The sequence below is a fragment of the Amborella trichopoda genome, chromosome 10 (assembly GCF_054954075.1).
Source record: "Amborella trichopoda isolate Santa Cruz 75 chromosome 10, AtrichopodaSantaCruz75HAP2 v2.0, whole genome shotgun sequence".
NCBI classification, from domain to species: domain Eukaryota; kingdom Viridiplantae; phylum Streptophyta; class Magnoliopsida; order Amborellales; family Amborellaceae; genus Amborella; species Amborella trichopoda.
In genome coordinates this window covers 11334979-11358191 of record NC_142345.1, presented here as the reverse complement: position 1 = coordinate 11358191, position 23213 = coordinate 11334979, and the positions used below count along the sequence as shown (strand labels likewise).

Genomic DNA, 23213 nt, shown 5'->3' with positions numbered 1-23213 from the left:
CCTTCAAATTTTATTATAACATATAATTTTGATGTAAAATATTCTTAGGATTATGTCAAAATCTATTTTTATATCTAATTATAAAATTTTAAACTCCAAAAATGTTTAAAATCAAGTAGATCTACAGACATATGAAAATCTTGAAAATGGACGGTCCAGATTGTGAGATGCATTATTTTAGAGACTCAAAATCGGTTTATTTTTCACCGTCACACATCTTGATATCGAGATGATCAATCATAACGTTTTTCAACATTAAACAACATTTTTCGATGGATTCTTGAGGCGTATGTGGAGTTCTACATTTGAAGGTTGCAACCTTATATAAACTTTTTTCATATATATATAGGGAAAAGTTTATATAAAACCAAGGCTCTATACAAACCACACACACACACACACACACACACACACACACACACATATATATATATATATATATATATATATATATATATATATATATATATATATGAAAAAAGATCCTATCAGCCCATGGGCTGATAGCTACAGTATCAATCAATGGCCCAAATTGAATTTGTACCGATCTAATGGTCACGACCTCATTTCGTATTTGAATTTTTTTTTTAAAAAAAAATCCAAATCACTTGAAATTTGGAGCATCTATTATTCAAAAATAGAAGAATCTAATAAAAATATAAAAAATAATTCACAAAATATAAATTGACCAAAATATGCCCGAAACATTTCACGAGTATTTGGTCAATTTATATTTTGTGAATTATGTTTTTTATATTTTTATTAGGTGCATCTTGATGAGAAGAATGGACGCATAAAATTTCAAGTGATTTAGATTTGTAGAAAAAAAAAATGAAAATTCAAATACGAAATGAGATTGTAATCGTCAGATCAGTCCGAATTGAGTCTAGACCATTTATATAATTATGTACACCCACGTGCGTACTACTACAGTAAATGCCCAACAGCCCAGATTAAATCTGGGTCCATCTGACGGTCATGACCTCATTTCGTATTTGAATTTTAATTTGTTTTCTACGAATGCAAATCATTTGAAATTTTAGACGTGTATTCTTCAAAAATAGGTGAATCTAATATAAATATCAAAAAAATATTTTACGTGAAATAAATTGACCAAAATATCCCCATAAAATTTCAAAGGTATTTTGGTCAATTTATTTTTAACGAATTATTTTTGTGATATTTTTATTAAGTGCATCTTAATGGAAAAAACACACGCCTAAAATTTCAAATGATTTAGATGTATAAAAAAAAAAAAAATTCAAACACGAAATAAAATCGTGATCGCCTTGTGACCGTCATATCGACCCAGATTCAATTTGAGCTGTTGGGCGTATTCATACACGTACACCCGTCCGCATACCGTAGCTTCTTCGATATATATATAATGATCCTATGAGTCCAATGATTCAAGTTGAATCTCTGATGATCACGAATGCTTGATAGTATTTGAATTTTAATTTTTTTCTACAAATCCTAATCACTTGAAATTTTAAACACATGTTCATAAAAAAAAAAAGTGAATCTTCAAAAAATATCAAAAACATATTTTACATGAAAAAAATTGACCAAAATACGTCCATAAAATTTCAGAAGTATTTTGGTCAATTTTTTTTATGGATTATTTTTTTATATTTTTATTAAGTGTAACTTGATGAGAAGAATACACGCCTAAAATTTATAAAGGATTTGGATTTGTAAAAAAAAATTTAAAATTCAAACACGACCGGATATCCGTGATCGTCGGATCAACTCAGATTCAATCTGGACTGCTGAGCTGATGTTTTCTTGTGAACTCACTGATTCACAAGATCATTTTCCATATATATATATATATATATATATATATATATATATATATATATATATATATATATATATATATATATATATATATATATATCTTGCAAGCTCAATCTATATTTTATGGAATCTTCAACACTTTGGAAGCATTTGTGTAGTGCTCACTCAGTGGGCTGCCATTTTTTCACTATACATAGTCTCCACCAGGAGACACAATTTTGTACTATTCTTTCCTTTTAATAGAACAGTATACTTTATCAAAAAACAAATTTAACTATTCAACAATTACCAAAATTCAACTATTTGAACTCAGTCAACTCACGATCATGTGTGTTTTGATGGGATTTCTGAAATTAAATCAAAAGAAACACGTAAAATATTAAATTGTTCATCTCTAGTGTATTTTGATAAATTTCCTAATCAACCACATTTCAGTCATTTCTAGATAATTAAGGATCAGCCTTTCGGATGAATGAGAAGTATAAAGGGTTTAGAGATCTTTCATTTGTAAGCTAGCTTTTGGTCATGGGTTATTCAAGAAAACCAATGAAAACATATCACGTCTCAATAAATTGTATATAAAGGGCATCACAGTTTCCTTTGGAAAATGGGAGACAAGAAAACCCACTTCAAGTTTGCAAATGTAAAATGAGGCATGGATGAGGCAGCGGATAACGGATATGGTCCCTAGAGTTTCCTAGCTAATCAGACCCTATAAATTTATCTAGCCATAAAAAGAGAACCTAAAATACATAAAATGCTAATTCAACAAATAATGGAATGAAAATTAATTGAGGTAAACCACCATTAATCATCTTACATCCAAGAATTCTAATCCAGTTGCCGAGGGTGTCAAGCCACGATCGGATAAATACTGGGGATTAAAGAATTTACTCAGATGCCTCATACCACTGTCACAAAGAATCGTCACGATTGTATGGCCTGGCCCAAGTAACTGTGCCACCCTAACTGCTCCAACACAATTCATGGCTGATGAACTCCCAACAAACAGCCCACCGTTCTTCAGTAAGAACCTGCCCTCATGAGAGAGAGAGACGGAGACAGACGAGTTCAAATGGCATAGGAACGAGAATAAACAGTTTTCATATCAAATTACTTGATACACAGGAAATGTGGATATTTTCCACACACACAGTAACACAAAGATATTCGTCATGGTAATTCACTTTAACACAATGCAAACCTGGACATTTCCACGGCCTCCATGTCTGTGCCCCTAAATGCTCCATCCAGCCTTGCCATCATGAAGTTCTTTGTAAGCCTGTTTATGCCGATCCCTTCGGTTACGGTATCAAAAGGGTTCTTCAACCTCCGGCCCTCTGCCTCCTCTCTTGTATACATTACTCCCCTGGTCACCTTGTTGTACAAGCCTGAACCAGGTGGGTCTATAAGGAAGCACTTGATATCATTCTTCTTTTCCTGTAACAAGAGAAAGGTCAAAATACCTTTAATTCAGAATCTCAAAATTCTAAAGTAGAATCAAGGGGAACTAATGACAAGATGTACTTGCTTGAGATTCTATTTAACATCATTAGCAGTTGCTCTATCAAACCCACTATCTAACAGCATTAGCAGTTTCTCTACCCAACCCAGAACATGATGAGGTCATTTTTTAGGGTGGAGTACCCTCTGCCCTAAAAACAACACAAATTCCATAAAATAAAAACAACACAAAAATAAAGAAAAGACTCATTCCAAGAAAGGAGCGAATTTTAGGGAACTCTCTGATGATGGCAGACTCTTTCCCCTTTTATGTTGACATACAGTTTTTCTTTTTTCCTTTCTCTTCTAGGCAATTTAACATGGTATTTTAATTTTGTGGGGTGTGTGTGTGAGAGTGAGAGAGAGAGATTATAAGAAATACAAACCTGAAGGAATCGGGAGATACCAGCAATACAAACCTGAAGGAATCGGGAGATACCAGCAAGTGTGCCCCCTGTACCAGCAGCTGCCACAAAAGCGTCCAAATTTTCTCCTGTTTGGGCCCAAATCTCAGGACCAGTGCCTTCATAGTGAGCACGAAAATTGGCAAGGTTTTCAAATTGGTCAGCAAAGAAACCTCCTTTGCAATCATTTGGGAACACAAAAGCAGGGCTAATATCAGGGCTCACATGACCATTTGGTAGAGAGTCAATAGCTCTTGTTTTCTTTGCTTCTTTGTCATGTTTTCCTTGAGAGAACTTGGTTGCTTCTGAGGCTCTTCGCCTCGCAACATTAACAAAGTGGTCCTTGTGTGTTATTGAAACAGGTCTCACTCTTTCTACAGTGGCTCCAAGAGATTCAAGTATTTGCAACTGAAGAACACTCAACAAATAAGAAACCCTGCAATATTTTTTATGTGTGTGGTGTGTGTGTTTTTTTTGGGAGGGGGAGGGAGGGTTACAAATAAATCCCATTATAACTTTGTAGATTTAAAACAAGGGTTGCATATTATATCATATTATATATTATGCAAACACAACAAGGGTTGCATATTATATCATATTATATATTATGCAAACACCCCCCCCCCCCGCCCCTCGCCCTCCCCTTCCCCCTCCCCCTTTTTTGTCATTCTTTTAATCCCCAAATTGCCCCAGTTCAGACGCCGGGTGTTCACACGAGGTATTCTTTTCTTTTTTAAGTGGAAGACAGGTTTGTACATTGCGTAAATGCGTCAGTCCAGGTCTAATTTCCGAACCTATCTCCACTTAAAAAATCACAAGTGACCAAGTTCAAACGCTCAATGCTTGAACCCACTCATTTTCTTGTTCTTTTTATTATTATTATAATTATGTTTGTATGTGAGGTGGGTTAGGACATTGGGTATCCAAACCCGCCTAATGGAGTTTTTCTCAATTGCATATCCGAACTAGTCTCCCACCTAAAAAGAAAAATCTTAAGTGGGCGTATTCAAACATTGGGTGTATGAACTCGCCGACTTATGATTTTTAAGTGGGAGATGAGTTCCACTACTGGAGGGTCTGGACCTCCAGTGCACGAACTCATCTCCCACTTTAAAAAAATATTGGGTGCAAGTATGGACATTGAGTGTCTAAACCCATCTCCTACTTGAAAAAACATGTGAGCAAGTTCGGACACTGAATATATGAGCATGTCCACTTGTAAAAAAGTATAAGTGGAGTGGTTCGGAACCCAATGTCCAAACTCACCTCCCATTTAACGAAAAAAACAAATGAGACCCCCTCGATTTGGGAATTAAAAAAAAAGACAAAAAAGTGGTACCTTTGCGTAATCTATAACATACGTGATCCTTTTCTTAAGTATACATCTTACAATGAGATTTAACTGCAAATTTCGCTCCCCTCTCTCTCTCTCTCTCTCTCTCTCTCTCTGTCTATATATATATATATATATATATATATATATAAGAAAACACTTACAAACACCCATGAGGGAATTCCTACAGTATTTCACACGTCTTATCACCATCCGAAGTCCATCAGAAGGTCATGATTGTCCTATAGTGTTTGAATTTTAGTACTTTTTTGACAAATCAAATTAACATGAAATTTTGTGGGTTGTGTGCACCTTAGTGAGGAGCACCTAAATATAATATAAAAAATAATCCAAATAATAAAAACAACCAAATTACCCCTAAAATACTTATTTTAGGAGTTGGTTAGACATACAAATGCTCCAAATTTCAAATGAATCTGATTTGTAAAAATATTATTAAAATTTAAACACTATCATACAATCTTAACCGTTGGATGGACCTTGAATGGTGATGAGCCATGAGAAAAATACAGTAGAAATTTGCTCTCGAGTGTTTGTAAATGTTTTACTCATGTATATATGGGTGCGGTTTGTATAGAGCCTAAGCTCTAAACAATCAAATTAGAGCCTACCTTCAAATAGTGTCGAGAAACGTGATTTCACTTCTAGAAATCTTTGTGATAGCCTTAAAATATGTTTTCATATTTATTTATAAAGTTTAAAGCTTCAAAAATAGTGCAGATCGACAAATCTATGAGGACTTGAAAATCTTGAAAATTGACAGTCCCAAAATGCATAACATAATACACTATTTCCAAAACTTGAAATCCAATTTTTCCTCATGTCCATGCATCTTGATGTCGAGATGATCAATTTGAAGATATTTGGGTATCAAAACAACATCTTCTAATGAAATTTTTGAGGTAGGCTCAAATTTGATTGTTTAGAGCCTCGGCCCTATATAAACTTTTCCCTATATATATAGTCAAGCAAGGTGATAGGATGCTTTTAATTAAACTTATGTTAGGGGAGGAGATAATTAATGTAACTAGTACTTATGTGCCACATGTAGGGCTAGAGGATAACATTAAGAGAATTCTGAGAAGACATCGATGCACTAGTCCAAGACATACTAAATGGAGAGTCTAGGACGAGACTTAAATGGTCACATAGGGAAGGACAGCAGAGGATATGAGGGGGTATATGGCGGATATGGTTTTGGGGAAAGAAATGAGATGGGTGAGGCTATTCTGGATTTTGTTATGGCCTATGACCTAGCAATAGTAAGCACCTACTTTAAAAAACGAGATGAAAAACGAGATGAACATTTAATACCTTATAAAAATGGATCGTATAAAAGCTAGACAAACTTCTTCCTAGTGAAGAAAGTAGATCGACCATAATGTGAAGACTGTAAGGTTATGGATGTATGCATAAAGAGATGGAAGGTGGAAGAGAAGGAGTGAAATTAGTAGGTGTCCAAGAACTAGGTGGTCAATTTAAAATAGAAGAAAATAAACTACAGGAGAAAAAAGGGGCAACTGCTTCGCACTTTGCGTTCTTGCTTCTAGCTTCGACACGCAGCAGACATAGCAATGCAATAGCAAAGAGAGCCAAGCAGAGCATGTGCTTTGGCCTGCTAAAGTTACCAAGCTACTACACGCTAGGAAAGATAAGGAAGCCACGAACTCCAGCTGCCAGACTAAGGGGGAAGAAGGAACTTATTTAGTGATAAATTGGTAACTCTGAACACGAAGTTAATGTGATGTGATATGAGATGGCCGACTGAATTAAGAAATTGGCAAAAGAAGTTTAGCAGAAACTAGAAAGAAAAGAAATTTCGATAAGATCTTGGTGATGGAGTGACAAGGTTCAGAAGGGCCATTAACGAAAAATGATCATGTTACAAAACTTGGCGATGTAATAGCAACGACCAAAACTAAAAAGAATATAAAAATACTACGAAAATAATAAGGGTAAAGTTAAGGCATATGATAATTTATATAATTAACTGGGGACAAGAAAAGGTGAAAAAGATGTTTTCATACTAGCAAAAATATGAGAGAGGAAGTCTAGGGATCTAGACCATATTACATGTATTAAGAGTGAGAATTAGAGGGTCTTGGTGAAGGATGACAAAGTGAACAAAGGTGAAGAGTTTATTTTCAAAAATTATTAAATGACGATCAGAATGGGAACACAGTGCTAGAAGGAACCTTTGGCATAAATGAGGACGGAGGGGATAGATACAGCATGAAGTGAAAGAAGCTTCGAGGAGGATGGAATTAGGAAAGGCTTTGGGACCAAATGGTATCCTAATAGACGTTTGGAAATGCATGGGGGATATTGGCATATGTTGGCTGACCAAGTTGTTCAACAAGGTGCTGAGACTAAAGAAAAGGCTAGACGAATGGTGGAAAAGTAGTGAGGTGCTTATTTACAAGAACAAAGGAGACATGCAGAATTGTGCGAACTATCGAGGGATCAAATTATGAGCCATACTATGGAGCTGCAGGAGAGAGTTATTAAGTAACGTGTAAGGTATGAAATGTATGTATCAGAAAATCAAATTAGTTTTATGCTAGTATGGTCAACAGTTGAGGCCATTTTCCTACTTAGGCAACTGATAGAGAAGTTCAGGGAGAAAGAAAAAGACCTCCACATGGTCTTTATTGATTTAGAGAAAGCTTATAGTAGGGTACCCCTAAGAATTTAATTTGGTGGGTGTTGGAAAGAAAGGAGTCTCCAAATGCTATATTGATATGTTGGGAGATAGGTAAAAGGGAAAACTAACTATTGTGCAGACAACTAGTGGAGAGACAAGTGAATTTTCAGTAACAATAGGCCGATATCAGGATTAACGTTCAGCACATATCTCTTCGCTGTAATTATCGATGAGTTAACAAGGCATCTACAAGATGAGATACTGTTAGGACCCCAGTTGCACACATGTGTGCTAGTCAAGGACAGGACCAACAAACCTCCCTTGACACACCACCCCACCAGCCTGACGCATCACACGTCCTTCTCGTTAGCCACACGCATTAGCCAACGAGCATCATGCACCACCTTGGTGCGCCAGCGTGCCCCATCCGCGCTTAATGTGCAATTATGCCACTTCTGGGCAAACGACGCCAAACTCACACCTTTCCAATTTTTTGTCTATACCCCTTATTGAGTGGGTATATGAGCCTTGGGTCTACTGGCGGATAGCGGTGGACAGGTCTAGTGTGAACCATGATGGCACACCACATGGTAGCACGACTCAATTGTGGGCTGACCGAGGGACCAAGGAGCTTGGGCTAGGCAAGCGCCATGCTTGAATTCAAATTAAACTAATCAAGAGATGCGGCATCTGGGTGTATTGGCCACGGCGTGGGCCACTGAGATATGGGCAACAATTATGGTGTTAGAACGTGCTGACCGGCTAGGTGGCCTCACCTCAGGATGTGGCCAGAGGGTGGTGGATAATCATGTGTAACTGCTCGCGACATGGGCAGCCTGGCAAGCTACCAGGTGCCCATGACCAGGCCATTAACAGTGGTTGGCCACCATTGGGCCTATAAAGACCTCTAACCCAGACCCTTTGGGGGCATGGCATCTGTGGCAGTACAGTGAGCAATTGTACATCTTGAATAAACGGGCTATGGCCCTTGACCGTGCTTGTGTATGTTTGTATGGTGCATGTAACTATACTTGGTGTGCATTAAACTGAACTTAACCCTTAGTAGCTAGGCTAAGAGTCAAGGTCGTATTGTGCTAAGCCAAACATTTAGACCTGTGACAGTTGGTATCAGAGCAAGCTCCACAATTAGCTCAAAGCAATGGCCCCGATGGATGACCAATTGAGTGTGGTCAAGCATTGACTCCAGCAACTAGACCAGTTGGTGGCTCGAGTGGCTCGGCGCATTAGAGAATCCGTTTTCTTGCAAGAAGCAAGGGCTAGCCTAGTGCGGCGCGTTAGCGCATCCATTTTTCCGAGAAGGAGAGCCCAAGACCTAAGCACCAGATTTGATGGACTGGTTGCTTCACATGAGGAGCATGTTAGTAACTTGGGAACTCGGTTGGGGGACCTGAAAAGCTGATGTTGCTTCCTCGACCGACGTCTTCAAGGAAAACCTCAAGACGTTAAATAAAGAAGCTGAGCCTAGTCAAAAGGGCTGTAAGCAACTCTACAGCATGCTTGAGCAGCCATGTGTGAAGGTGCATGAGCCTAAGCCTTTTAGCGAGGCTAGAAGTGAGAAAGAGCTAGAGAAATTTCTTACGAGACATGAAGCAGTATTTCACTGATGCTCATGCCCACAAGGAGGGCCGTGTGACAGTAATATCGATGTATCTCCCTGGAAACGCTAATCTTTGATGGAAAACTCACATGACAGATGGGTCGAAGCCCCCTACTATTGTTTGGGAGGAAGAGGGAGCTCAAAGGGCAGTTCCTGCTAGAGAACGCAGCTTGGATGGCTAGAGAGGCCCTGTGTAAACTCAAGCACACAGCCACAGTGGGTGAATACCCCAAGCAATTTTCAAGTTTGAAATCAAGAACATTTCGGAAGAAGATAATCTTTTCAACTTCATGGCTAGGCTACAGCCTTGGGCCAAAGCTGAGTTAAGAAGGCAAGGAGTGAAGGATCTCCCAGCAGCTGTGGCTGCTGCAGAGTCCTTAGTGGACTACAAAGTAAATGCCTCATCAGAGGACTCACGACAAGGCAAAGGGAAAGGAAACCAGGTACCAAGAAGGACTTCTCCGGGTGCTTCATTAGCAAAGGCCCTCATAGAGCCAAGGACTGCCCCCAAATGCAGTTCCTAGTGCCATTCAAACGGTGGATGAAGGAGAAGATGAAGTTGTGAGGGCTACACCCCTTCAACTTCATATGAACGCAATACAAAATGTGGGCAAGGAGTGTGGTGGCCTGATGTATGCCAAGATCATCAGGAATGGGAAGGACGTGAGAGCCATGGTGGACACCAGTGCTACTCACAATTTCATGGCTGACCGCGAGGTCGCGCGTTTGGGGCCTCAAGCTGGCTGGGGATACTAGCAAAATGAAAATAGTCAATTTTGCCCCCAAGTTAGTTGTGGGCACGGCTCGTGATTTCTTAGTTAAGGTGGAAGCCTGGATTGGACGGATCGCATTCATGGCAGTGCCTTTGGATGACTTCAAGGTCATCCTTGGGCTAGAGTTCCTGATGACAGCAAAGGCGGTAGTGGTGACACACCTCAGTGTATTGACCGTCCTTGATGAGTCAAGCCCCTGCATGATCCCAGTCGAGCGCAAGGGGAAGGGCAAGGCGTTGTCCGCCCTACAAGTAAAAATAGCGCTGCAGCAAGGTTGGGGTACATATCTGGTGACCCTTGTGCTCAATGAATTCAAGGAGAATGCCTTGGTGCCCCGAGTTGTCACGGAGTTACTGAGGGAGTATGCTAATGTGGTACCCCCAGAACCCCCTAAGTCCCTTCCTCCTCGAAGAGCTGTGGACCACCAAAACGAGCTAGAGGGAGGACCTTGACCCCTAGCTCATGCCCTTACCGCATGGTCCATCGAAGTTAGCAAAACTACACAAGCGACTAGATGAGCTGCTGGAGGCTAGAAGGTCCATATAGTAAAAGGCGACAAAGAAAAGACAGCTTGTGTAACCCGTTACGGGTCCTTCGAATTCCTTGTAATATTGTTTGGGCTTACTAATGCCCCAACAACTTTTAGTCACTTAATAAATGATGTGCTTATAGCGTATATCGATGTCTTTGTAGTGCTGTACTTCGACAATATTGTGGTGTATAGCTAGAACCTCTATGACGATGTTCGGCATCTAAGGCTGGTGCTAGAGCAATTGAGGGAGAGTCACCTATATGTACAGCTCGAGAAGTGTGTATTTGCCCAAAAGAAGATAAGTGTTCCTCAGGCACAAATGGGTCATGATATGATCAAAATGGACGATAACTAGAACCTCTATGACGATGTTCGGCATCTAAGGCTGGTGCTAGAGCAATTGAGGGAGAGTCACCTATATGTACAGCTCGAGAAGTGTGTATTTGCCGAAAAGAAGATAAGTGTTCCTCAGGCACAAAATGGGTCATGATATGATCAAAATGGATGATAAGAAGGTGTGGGCCATTTTTGGATTGGCCTCAGCATAAGAATGTCCATGAGCTAGATTCCTTTTTGGGCTACCCAACTACTACCGACAATTCATTAAGAGCTACTCAAAGAAGATGGTGGTGTTGACCAAACTCCTCAAGAAGGATGTCAAGTGGGACTGGACACATGACTACAAGGACGCCTTTCAAAAGTTAAAAAAGGGCAGTGACCAGCAAGCCGGTGTTGTGCCTCCCTAACTTTGATCAGCCACTTGAGATGCAAACTGATGCATCGAGTCAAGTCCTAATACAGGAAGGACACCCAGTTGACTTTGAGAGCCAACATTTCAATGAGACCAAGCAGAAATTCTCGGTCCACGAGAAGGAAATCACGATGATCGTATATTGCTTGTGAGCATGGCAGCATTATCTGTTGGGAAGTAAGTTTGTTGCCCGCACAGACAATGTGACCACGTGCTGCTTCACTACACAAAAAAAGTTGACACCAAAACAAGCCTAGTGGCAAGAGTTTCAAGCAGAATTTGACTTTGCCTTGGAATACAAATCAAGCAACGCCAATGTGGTAGCTAATGCCCTGAGCAGAAAGGCTGACCATATGGTTATGGTTGAAGCCATGGTTTGAGTAAAAGGGGAACTACAAAAGACCCATCAACCAAGAAGCTGGTGCTTGATGTCCAGGAGGGACGCACCAAGCGCTTTTGGCTAGAGGGTGGTGTCCTTTATGCCAAGGGCCGGCACATGTACGTGCCAAATGGAAAATTCAAAAAGGAACTGTTGAGAGTGTGCCATGATGCACTAGCAGCCAGCCATCCTGATGAAGAGAGGATCCTAGCTCTCTTGTCTAGAAACTTCTATTGGCTTCATATGGACCAAGACGTAGAGTACTACCTCAAAACTTGCTTGGTATGCCAGCAGGACAAGACGGACTGACAGAAGCAGGCTGGGCTACTTGAGCCCCCTTCCCATCCCTGATGGTCCATGGGTGTCCCTCTCGATGGACTTCATTGATGGCTTGCCAAAGGTGGACGCAATGACCCAGATCATGGTGGTGGTTGATCGGCTCTCCAAGTAAAGAACCTTCATCCCGAACCTGATCACTGCACTTAAGAGGCAGCAGCCAAATTGTTCTTGACCCACATAGTGAATATGTGGGGTGTCCCTGACAACATAGTAAGTGACTGGGATGCTTGGTTCATTGGGAGATTTTTGGGACATTTGTTCAAGCTGATGGGGACAAACTCAATTTCTACAGTAGCAACCACCCTCAAACAAATGGCCTAACCGAGAGGGTGAATGATGCGTTGGAGGAGTACCTGAGGCACTACGAGACAGTTAACCAGCACAATTGGGTCAGTCTGCGAGACATGGCCCCAGGTTTTCTACAAACTCCATAAGAGCTCGTCCACTGGGAAGAGCCCATTCAAGCTGGCTATTGGTCAATAGCCCCTAGAGCCACATGATGTGGCCGTGCAGCATGGCAAGCCCAACGCCCAGCAGTATTGAGACTAGCAAAGGCTCGTGAGGAACAGCTGGACCCATGAGTGCCTCAACCGAGCAGTCAAGTGTATGAAGAAATATGTAGACCAGGGCAACTAGAGTTTGAAGTAGGTGACTAGCTCATGCTCAAACTCAACCCTCAAATATAGAAGAAAATCAGTCCCAAGATAGCACACCGAGAGCTGATCCAGAGCTATGATCATTTGAGGTGACCTAGCGCATAGGCAAGCTGGGCTATCGGTTGGCACTACCTGACCAGATTAAGGTTCATCGGTGTTCCGCGTGAGCTTTTGAAGCCCTACCACACAGATGAGGACCCAAGTAGGGTTCAGGCGGTATGAGCTCCACCAAATGTGAGGACCCAGTTTGAGCATAAGGTGGAGGCTATATTGGCTCGACGGTCAGGCCAAAGCAAGAAGAACAGGAGGGTGGAATTCTTGGTCAAGTGGAAGGAGTTGCCTGAGGAAAAAGCCAGTTGGGAGAAGGATGCGACCCTCTAGGAATACGAGGATCTAGTCCAAGAGTTCTTGGATAGACCCCCGACGAGAACATCAGGAACCGCTGGTGTGGGAGGCTTGTCAAGACCGCAGCTGGGCACGGCACATGCCTGCATTCAGGGGTAGGACCAACAAACCTCCCTTGACGCACCACTGACCAGCCCGACACATCACGGGACCCTCCTGCTAGCTACAGCATCAAACAGAGAACATCATGGGCCAGTATAGTGCACCAGTGTGCCCCATGCGCCCACAGCGTGCACTTATGCCACTTCTTGGTAAACAGCGTCAACCCACGCCTTTTCAGTTTTTATGTCTACACCCCTTAATGAGCAGGATATATGAGCCTTGGGTCGACTGCCAGATAGCAGTGGACAATGTTCTGCACCATGGTGCGTGGTGCAAGAGCCTGCGCACCACATGGTGGCACGACTCAATTGTGGGCTGACTGAGGGACCAAGGCACATGGGCTGGGTAAGCACCATGCTTGAATTCAAATTCAAACTGAACAAGAGATGCGGCATCATGGGTGTAACAGCTAGGGCATGGGCCGTTAAGATGTGGGTAATGGTTGTGGTGTTGAAACGTGCTGACCGGCCATTGGCCTCACCGCAGGACGTGGCCTGAGGGTGTTGGTTGGTCATGTGTAAACTGCTCATGACATTGGCAACCTGGCTAGCTACCAAGTACCCCCGACCGGGCTATAGACAGTGCCTGGCCACCAAGTGAATACATTTGAATTTTAAAACTGTCGTAACATGGGGCTTATAAAGAACCCTAGCCCAGACCCTTTGAGGGCATCTATGGCAGTATAATGAGCAATTGTACAACTTGGATAACGAGCTAGGCCCTTAACACTTTGTTGTGCTTGTGTGATGCATGTGATTATACTTGGCACTCATTAGAGGAGAGGCTGAACTTGACCCTTAATAGCTAGGCTAAGAGTCAAGGCGCATGGTGCTAAGCAAAACAATTAGATCCGTTACAGGTACCATGGTGTATGTTGTTAACGGATGACATAATTTTGATCGATGAGACTAGAGGTGATATCAATGCAAAGTTAGGCCTTCAAAAGGATGCTCTAGATTTTAAATGTTCTAAACTTAGCCGAATTAAGACAGAATATATAAACTACAAGTTTAGTAATAATAGGAGTAGAAACGAAGAAGTAGTTAAGATTGATGACCAAGAAATACTTCAAAGGGAGTATCTTCAATATCTTGGGTCAATAATCAAGAAAATGGAGAGATTGAAGAAGATGTTGCACATAAAATTAGAAGTAGGTGGGCGAATTGGAGATGTGCAACTTGAGTTTTATGTGATTGCTGCATACCAATGAAGATGAAGGGGGAAGTTCTATAGGACAGCTGTGAAACTAGCTGTACTTTACGGGACAGAATGTTGGGCGGTCAAGATACAACATACCCATGAGATGAGTCTAGTAGAGATGAGAATGTTGAGATAGATGAGTGGCAAGACAAGAAAAGATAGATTTCAAAATGAATATATTTGAGGGAACTTAGTGATGGCTCCAATAGCTGACAAGATGAGGGAAAGTAGACTCAGTGGGCTGGCTATGTTCAGCGCAGACCCAATAAAGCACCAGTTAGGAGATGCGATTTGGTTCAAGTGGGAGGCAAGCCCAAAAGGACGTAGATGGAAATAGTGAGAAAATATATGAGGACTTCTTGTTACTAAGAGTATGGTCCTTGATAGAGCAGAATGACGGAACAAGACTCGTGTAACGGGCCCTAAATAATTAGGATAAGGCTTTGATGATGATGATAATATATATATATATATATATATATATATATATATATATAGAAAACGTTTATATAAGATGCACCTCAAAAAACTAGTAGAAACAGTGTTCCGAAGTTGGAAAACCTTCCAATTGATCATCTCAACCTTGAGATGTATGGGTACAAAAATAAAGAACTTTTGAGTTCTATAAATAGTGCATCTTGCAACATATCCATATAATGAGTATAGTTGTGATGGCAATGTTGAGATAGATGAGTAGCAAGACAAAAAAAGATAGAATTCAGAAACTGAATACATCCAAGGGAACCTAGTTGTGGCCCCAGTAGACAACAAGATGAGGAAAAGTAGACTTAAAGTGGCCTAGACATGTACAGCGTTGACCTAGTACGATAATAGGAGGAGGGGTGATCTGGTTCAAGTAGAAAGCTCTGAAAGCATAGTTACCGAGAACGAGGACGTGAGAATAACCGAGAACGAGAATGGGAGCACAAAGCGAGTCAAGCTCAAAGTTCCCTGGACGACAGAGTGAGCTCCGTACATGGCCTGGGGATGGGAGCGAGTTCCATTACTCCTAAGGAGCACATTGCTATCTGAACGCGAGCGGTTTCCCTACTAAAAGGGATCGCGTTGTGTCGTTCTTAGGATCGGGGTTTACGGAGTTCTCTATTTTTGTATATTGTAAATTGGGAGCGAGTTCCATTTAGATAAGCATGTTTAACTCTTTCCAAATCCACAGTTCCAAGGTATCAATGTAATAAAAAATTATGGCATTGAGATTGCCTTTGAATTGTTGATGTCATTGTAGCATGGTTTCATACCAAATTCAGCAAACAACAGTATTGGGGTGCATTGGAGCATGATTTCATACCGAATTCAGTGAAAAACCTTATTGTGATGCATTGGAGCATGATGTCACACCAAATTCAGTAAACAATATTATTGTGGTATACAGTGCACCACTACACCTTACCTTAATTATACAATACCCTTCTCTAAACTGGCACTCGATGCTAGGCAAGATTTAACCTTCTCAAGACTATACTATTGACACTCAAGGATGGGCTAGATTTCCCATTTCGACTTAGTCGATTGAGCCCATGTATTGTGCTCATGCACGAGCACATTGTGCATTACTCCCTTAGTCTTTTGACTCAAAACACCACATTAGGTTGATTGTTTTAGGCTCAAATTTTGGGAACTATATAGCAATTGCTAGATGATTTTTTTTTTTAAGAAGATTTTGAAATTTGAGTTTTGTGACACAAAGATCAATGAAGTCTATTCATCGTGACCTCACTTCACAATGAAATTCCAACGCGGCTAACTTTTGAACCTCCTTCCAATCTTGTCCCTACTTTAGTTGCCTTTCTTTAAATATGGACACAAGTGTCATTGCAAACTGTGTGCGCCGTACAAAATTTGACGAAAACTGAATACTATATACGAATAAAATTAACTTTGTAGGTGTAGCTTGCTCCCATGGTATAGAATACTCAGTTCCTAGTGTGATGGAATCGTGGTTCCGAATAATATTGGAGCCATGATCTTGGGCATGCGGATCTGGATCCCACTTGCTAGGGAACTCGTTCCCAAATAGCATCGAGCACCCCTAACCCCGACTACAAGATCCAAATATGCAAGAAAGCATCTGGAATCGAGATTTGGTCACTCGAAGCACAGGATCGAGATTCCGGGGCGGAAGCAGGCCCCAACATGGGTACTCCCGGTAACTATGTCTGAACGGGCAAGGGAAAGGCCTAAAAGGGCATGGATGGAAGTAGTGGGACGGGATATGGTCACGTATGGTCTGACCGAAGGTATGGCCCTTGATAGAATGGAATAGCAGAAAACGATTCATATAGACGACCCCAAATAGTTGGGATAAGGCTTGGATGATGATGATGATGATCTGTGTGTATGGTACGTGTGTATTTGTGTGTCCATTGCATTCCTCATGAGAACTATTAAATATATGGACTTGTAAGTTGCTTGTTATCACAAGAAACATCATTAAAAATTCATAAATTCCATAAGGGAATCATAAGGAATGCAATGGAAATAGTTCAAGTCAAAAGCTAAGAAGGAAACGAATGCCACAAATTTTAGGTATAATAAAAACTTGAATTTCTACTAAATTCCAAAGTTTATCAAGGTGCTCTTGAAAATGACTAACAAATTTGAAGTCACCCATTTCCCAAAGCAAGCCCTTTTGGGACATTCAATTTTAATATATATATTTCCTGAATAATTCATAAATTTCCATTGTCATCCTCAGTGTTTTATATTTCTTCTCTGGCAAGTTGGCCGTAATTGTGGCTAGCTCTCTTCATTGGGGTAATTACTTTTTTGGCAATGGAGCAGCACAGAATGGTGTTTAGCCTTCTCAAACCAATTTTCTATGTCATTATCCTACATTTGTTTCCTTTTCTTATTGATTAGCTCCTTTCCAACTGTTCTTTCTCGAAGTCACTACTTTTTATTACCCCTTTCCTTTTGGTTGAGATAAGTACTCCATGAGATAGATGGATCAAACAGAATTTATTGTCTTTTGGTTTAATGATATTATAGACTCAAAAGAGAAAAGTATGAATCTGCAGCATTGCCTATCTAATAGTGAGACAGGTTCTAGTTCTTTAAAATAATTAACTGATTAGTGCTGACACTAACTTTCTCAGCATTTTGTGCAAATTGAAGATTGAACTAGCAAATACTAATTAGTTAGCAATGAATATCTTAATGTCATTCTGATATACAACAATCTCCCTCGTCATCTAGGCAGCTCTTAGCAACTGCAATTGCAAACAAACTATAATCCTAGGATGTTATAGATCTTATTCAGCTAGTTGAAAGTTATTGGAAAGGTCCACTTGATGATGCTGGCGGACCTTTGAAGTATGCATCTCTAAATGAAAATGCCACGCTGATGAAAGATTAAAATGTATATAACAAAAAGGCATCATATATCAGAAATATGTAAGACTTTGTTTTAACTTTCGCAAGATCTGAGGTTCCTATATTAGAACATTACCTTCTCTCCAGTTTGGACACTCCTACAAGTCTGCAACTACGATCATGGGTGGGCTTAATCCATGAATTATGGGAAAACAAGGTTAATAAATGGGTAGCAATTTTGTCGGTACTTCATACAAGCGGGAGAGAGAAGAAATAAGGCTTATTCATTAGTGGCTGGATAGCACCACTTCAATAAATATTGCTACAAAGTATTTGGGAATTAGTTAATCTTAGTATGGGACTTCCTCATGAAGAAATGAGACTTGATCTTTAGATTCTACTATTTTTTCATTATTTTATTCATCTAGACCACTTTTTCCCTCGGAGCACCGAACATGTAAAGATTACCCTTCAAAGCTTCAACACTTGGTGTCATGCATGATTAGGATCAACAACATGAAACACCTTAAAACTTTTCATGAACTTCTTCACATAATGCAAAGGCTTAATCAAAAGATCCTTGAACAATCATTTTTGGGCACCAAAAATGTCTAAAATGAGGCAAAACTTACCTTTTCAATAGCAACATCATCTGGTATAACCACATGGCATTTACACCCATAAGCGGGAGCCACCATAGCAAGGCTTATAGCAGTACTCCCAGCACTTCCCTCAAACACAATACCACCTTTGACAAGGTCCCCAGACTCCAAAGCCTACATAAAACCTAAAAAAAGTTAAATGAATTAAATAGAGCAAACAGCAATAACCAAAACCAATAGCAACTACAGGGAGTCCTATAACAATGCAAGTTAGTTTCTACATCTCTAATTTTAAGAGAACAATGTTGCAATACAGTCTATCTAATTTCATGAAAAGGCATTTTTCACATATAATATATGGCAGTGACACACAGACATGACAGAAACCATCCCCTTCAAAATACATCTACTCTATCTACAAACAGTAGCATCCAGCGTTCGAAGAGTCGGATGTGCCTGCCTACGTGGTTTGGGGGTCTGACCACCTAGGCAAGCGCCCCGGAACAAGGACAAGCTAGGCCCCCAAGAAGTTCTCAGGGTAGGGGTTTAAGCCCGTAGGGTTCTTAGAGCAGTTTTAGGGCCCCAAAACCCCTGAAAATAAAAATAAATAAATAATTACAGAGACACAGACATCATCAAATGGCAACAAATTAATCACATAATATCACACAACCGTAACATAATATCCCTAAGATTTAGTTTTGCCATCCAAATATCTGCAAAATATTAATTTAATTCGAAGTTCCAAACTATTCACAAAATATAAGCCCAAAACGGCAAATAAATACAAAATATTCGAACTAAAAACATTAAAAAAATATCAAAAAAGAAAAAAGTGCTATCAAATCATAACACATTATACAAAAAAAACTAATTCAAATATTGTAAATCACTAAGCTTTTCAAAAAAAAATTGATATAGGTCCAAACCAAGAAATACTCACAAAATATTTCAAGTTTTCAACTATAAACATATAAAAATATCACAAAAGAAAAAAATAAAAGAATATCAAATCATAAGACGTTATACCAAAAAAAAAAATTTACCGAACCCTAATTCAAATATTGCAATGCACTAACCTTTACAAACCAATATTGGCCCGAACCAATGATCTTTGGTTGCCAAAAGTGCTCTTTTACGACCACTCCAACCTCCAAAAGGTATCCGGAAGTATGTCTTTTGATTTCGCAAGATATCGAAAATGTTGAAAAATATTTCGATCTTGAGAAAAATCTCAAAACCTAAGTATTTTGGAGAGTTTTCTCTCTCTAGAGTACATTAAAGGGGTTTTGGGGAACTAGAATGTTCACCAAATCATCCCCCCCCCCCCCCCCCCCCCCCCCCCCTTTCTGGGATTCCCAAAATACCCCTGACTGAGGGCCTATTTCCACCCTTGACTTGCCTGCATCAAAGCCTAGGAAGCCCACCTAGGCGTGTTGTCCTTCCAGCTGCTAGGCAGCCGAATTTTTGAACAATGGTAGCATCCAACGAAGACCAGTCCAATATAATCTGGTCTAACAGCAGTCCAAGTGATCAAAAAAGTAACCATGATATATATATATATATATATATATATAGAGAGAGAGAGAGAGAGAGAAAGAGAGAGAGACAGAGAGACACAGAGACAGTTGCATGGGTTATATGTGCATGTGTGCACGCGGCGTGCGTATACTATTCACCCACTTCAAAAAGGGTTAAGCTACGTTCATCTCAACTACAAATAGCTATTCGCAAGGTACTTTTCATCATTTTAACGAAAATTAAGAAGGCAGTAAGCATTAGCATGTAGTTGTATATGAAGGATTACATGTGGCAATTGGGTACCACACCTTTTGCAAATTGAATGCCAAGCATTACTCTGTGATTTATTTTATCATTTCTATAGAAAAATAAAGAAAAGTCATCATGTCCATTAATAGATGTAGGATAGAGCTCATTGAATCCTATTTCTATGTTCTATGGTGTTCAAGAGTCACGATAAGACTGAGCCAAGTCAAATCAACTGGGTGCCGAGTTACCGAAATCTTGTATATGTGTACTTCCATGCAAATGAATGCTTCTATTGGGTAACTGTGGACCACTTCAACTTGATAGCAACTAATTCAATAAATCCAATTCTAGTGATCTTCTGGTATTCCTAGATCTAATGTCACTTAAACCAGAAATAGACCGCTTTAGCTCAAACTAATGAAATTGGCCAACCTAGTCCAACAATAGCACTGATCATATTCATATCTGCCATCAGAGCCACACACTGTGTACTCTTTTTCCCTTAGATTTTTTTTTTTTTTTTTGGGTAGTTCAGTGATAGTAATTGAAGTTGAGAATTGAGATGTAGCTTTACTAATGTCAACTGCTAACAACTCACGCCCAAGCCAAAGACCGATTCCTATTTTCTCTTTGAAATCTCACAGCTCATCTGCCCACGAATAACTTTACGTATGAAAATACAAGTCAACACATCACTAACATTACACATCAATAACGTTGCACTTAAAGCTGCTAATCATTGTTATTTGAGTGGGAAATTGAAATCAATAATATGTAACTATTCAATACAACGTCTTGGAAGAGAATAATTCACCATTGCTCACCCAACCCAGTGAGAGCCCTACAAGCAGCCTCTTCGCTATGGTAGCATCATCAAAATTAACATCCAAAAAAATTATGAATTATGAACTTTGTTCTGTACGACTCTACCCTTATTATCAAATGTATATTACCAACATCCAATGTGTTTCCTAGCATATATAACTGTTTCAAGCTATTGGTCATCCATCTTGCTACCTATACTTCATGAATAATTCCTCAATGTTTGATGAAATTGTCACTTCAATTTGCATCACTTCCCACACAACTTGCATGCTAAGATCCTATTTCATCAACTTCTACAGATCCCAATAATAGCCAACAATAACATTTGGCTAAGGACGCATATGTTGTAGAAGATGCTCCAACTGCAACCCCATCACCATAAATATTTATATTTTGTTAGAATTTTTCCATTAATCATATATAAGTTTGAAGTCTGAACATTTACATGTGTAGCAACTAAGTGGCATTCAAGCTCCCATTGAAACTCCTAATGGACAGTTTGTATATTTACCAACTTCTCACTCCTGCTTTAATTAGGTTACGGCCCTTAAAGTTGCTACAGTCAAATACGAAAGGGCTCTACTTCATTCACTATATCAAAGATTGTTTTCTTTTTACCCATTAAATCATCATTCACACTGTCTTGATCATCAGTTCTTTTCATTCACTAGATTTCTTATAAAACCCCATTATGTAGCCAGCTCCTCAGGCTTTTGAAAATAATATAAGGATCCAAAGAAGAACTGTAAGAATAATAAACAAACTGAAGCTTTTCTTTAAAGAACAATGGATAGCTGCTAGTATAAATTATGGAATGAAGCATGTACAGTAAACAAATTTAGAAGAGATGGATGCTCACCTCCTCGATGATCTTCACTGCCACCCTATCCTTCACACTACCTCCGGGGTTCAAAAACTCTGCTTTTGCGAGAATCTGAAATCACAGTAGAATGGATTATCAACGTTGCCTTTAGAGGAAAACTCATACATTTTTATTAAAAATTTTGGTTAGTAATCCTTTCCCTACCCACAATTTCGCCAAGAACAAGGGAAATAACATACAAAAGGAAACACGGGAAAAATAAAGAAGTACCACTTGACAAAACAACCTCAGTTTAATTATATCAGCATAAAGGAGGTAAACACACATAAAGTTTCAAACTTTCCCATCATAGACTCCTTTTTTTGCCTTTTTTTTTTGGGGCAGCTAGAAATTGAACCTGAGATGTAGTACTGCAAAGTGTCAGCTGCTAACCGCTCAAGCCCAACCCCAATCCCTACCAATTATAGACTTTTGAGTGTGAAAATGTGAATTTCTCTCTCTCTTCGAAGATAAAAAGGAGCATTTTTTTAGCTGATCGTCCAAGAGTTAAGTGTGAAAAAGTGAATTTCTCTCTCTCTTTGAAGATAAAAAGGAGCATTTTTTTAGCTGATCGTCCAAGAGAGAAGAAATGAAAAACTTCAGATTTTGGGGTCTCACCTTACAACCAGTGGCTTCAGAGAGGCTCTTGATTAAGATGAGAGGGGTGTTTCCAATGGCCCCAATCAACCCATCAACCGTCATATCTCTGCAAAAGATTTCTTGGGGTTTTCTCAGAGAGAGAGAAAAACACTTTTTATACACTAAAAGGCCTGAAATCAATGCTGCTACCATTGCCATGGAAGCAGCGGCGATGGCCCCTGCTGAGGTTACAGAAGCCATGGCTGCTGCTACCACTCAACTTAAAAATTTGGTGACTTCAAAACATTCCTCCCAGACTGAGGCGCGTTACCAATTTCCTTCTAAAATTTCATGTACCTCAGCTCTGGAGCAACTATATCCTTTTTCGCTTCCCTAAGTATTCCTTTTAGGTTACTTTTTCGCGTCCCAAGTATTCCTTTGTTTAGAGCTGAGGCTCTAAACATTAGGTTACTTTTCCGTTTCCCAAGTACTCCTTTGTATAGAGCTGAGGCTCTAAACAATCAAAATAGAGCCCATCTTCAAATAGTATCGGAAAATGTGGTTTCAATATTGAAAATCTTTTTGTTGGCTTTGAAATAGATTTTTACTTTTAATTATAAAATTTAAAGAGTAAAAAATAGTGTAGATCGAGTATATTTATGAAATCTTGAAAATTGATGGTCTAAAATACGTTACAAGATGCACTATTTCCACAACTTGAAAATCCATTTTTTTCTCTTATTCATGCATCTTGCAGTCTATATAATCAATTTGAGGATATT

At 39.7% G+C, this 23213-nt stretch overlaps 1 protein-coding gene across 10 annotated transcripts; it reads right to left on the bottom strand.

Annotated features, from left to right (window-relative positions):
- Positions 1 to 2350: 2350 nt before the first annotated feature.
- LOC18446109 (Pyridoxal-5'-phosphate-dependent enzyme family protein) lies at positions 2351 to 22774 on the bottom strand. 10 transcript variants are annotated; one of them, XR_016042833.1, is made up of 7 exons: positions 22471 to 22774; positions 21850 to 21924; positions 18426 to 18569; positions 3936 to 4118; positions 3693 to 3829; positions 3008 to 3243; positions 2351 to 2837 (listed from the first exon to the last, which is right to left on the bottom strand). XR_016042833.1 is itself a non-coding variant. In XM_088849783.1 (7 exons), exons 3-7 carry the CDS (start codon positions 18489 to 18491, stop codon positions 2615 to 2617), a joined length of 825 nt encoding a protein of 274 aa, XP_088705909.1. In that variant the 5' UTR covers positions 18492 to 18580; positions 21850 to 21924; positions 22471 to 22774; the 3' UTR covers positions 2351 to 2614. The 10 variants fall into 10 exon arrangements, 8 of the variants coding, with proteins under 8 accessions (XP_088705909.1, XP_020530398.1, XP_088705906.1 ...); XR_016042834.1 differs by having other exon boundaries at positions 3726 to 3829; XM_088849783.1 differs by having other exon boundaries at positions 3713 to 3829; positions 18426 to 18580.
- Positions 22775 to 23213: the final 439 nt, after the last annotated feature.

Coding starts and splice junctions, on each gene's coding strand:
- LOC18446109 (XM_011629485.3), bottom strand. CDS start 22,692: ATGGCTTCTGTAACCTCAGCAGGGGCCATCGCCGCTGCTTCCATGGCA. Junction 18,570..21,849: donor CAGTGAAGATCATCGAGGAG/GTGAGCATCCAT, acceptor GGTTTTATGTAG/GCTTTGGAGTCTGGGGACCT. Junction 4,119..18,425: donor ATGATGTTGCTATTGAAAAG/GTAAGTTTTGCC, acceptor AGTGTTCTTCAG/TTGCAAATACTTGAATCTCT.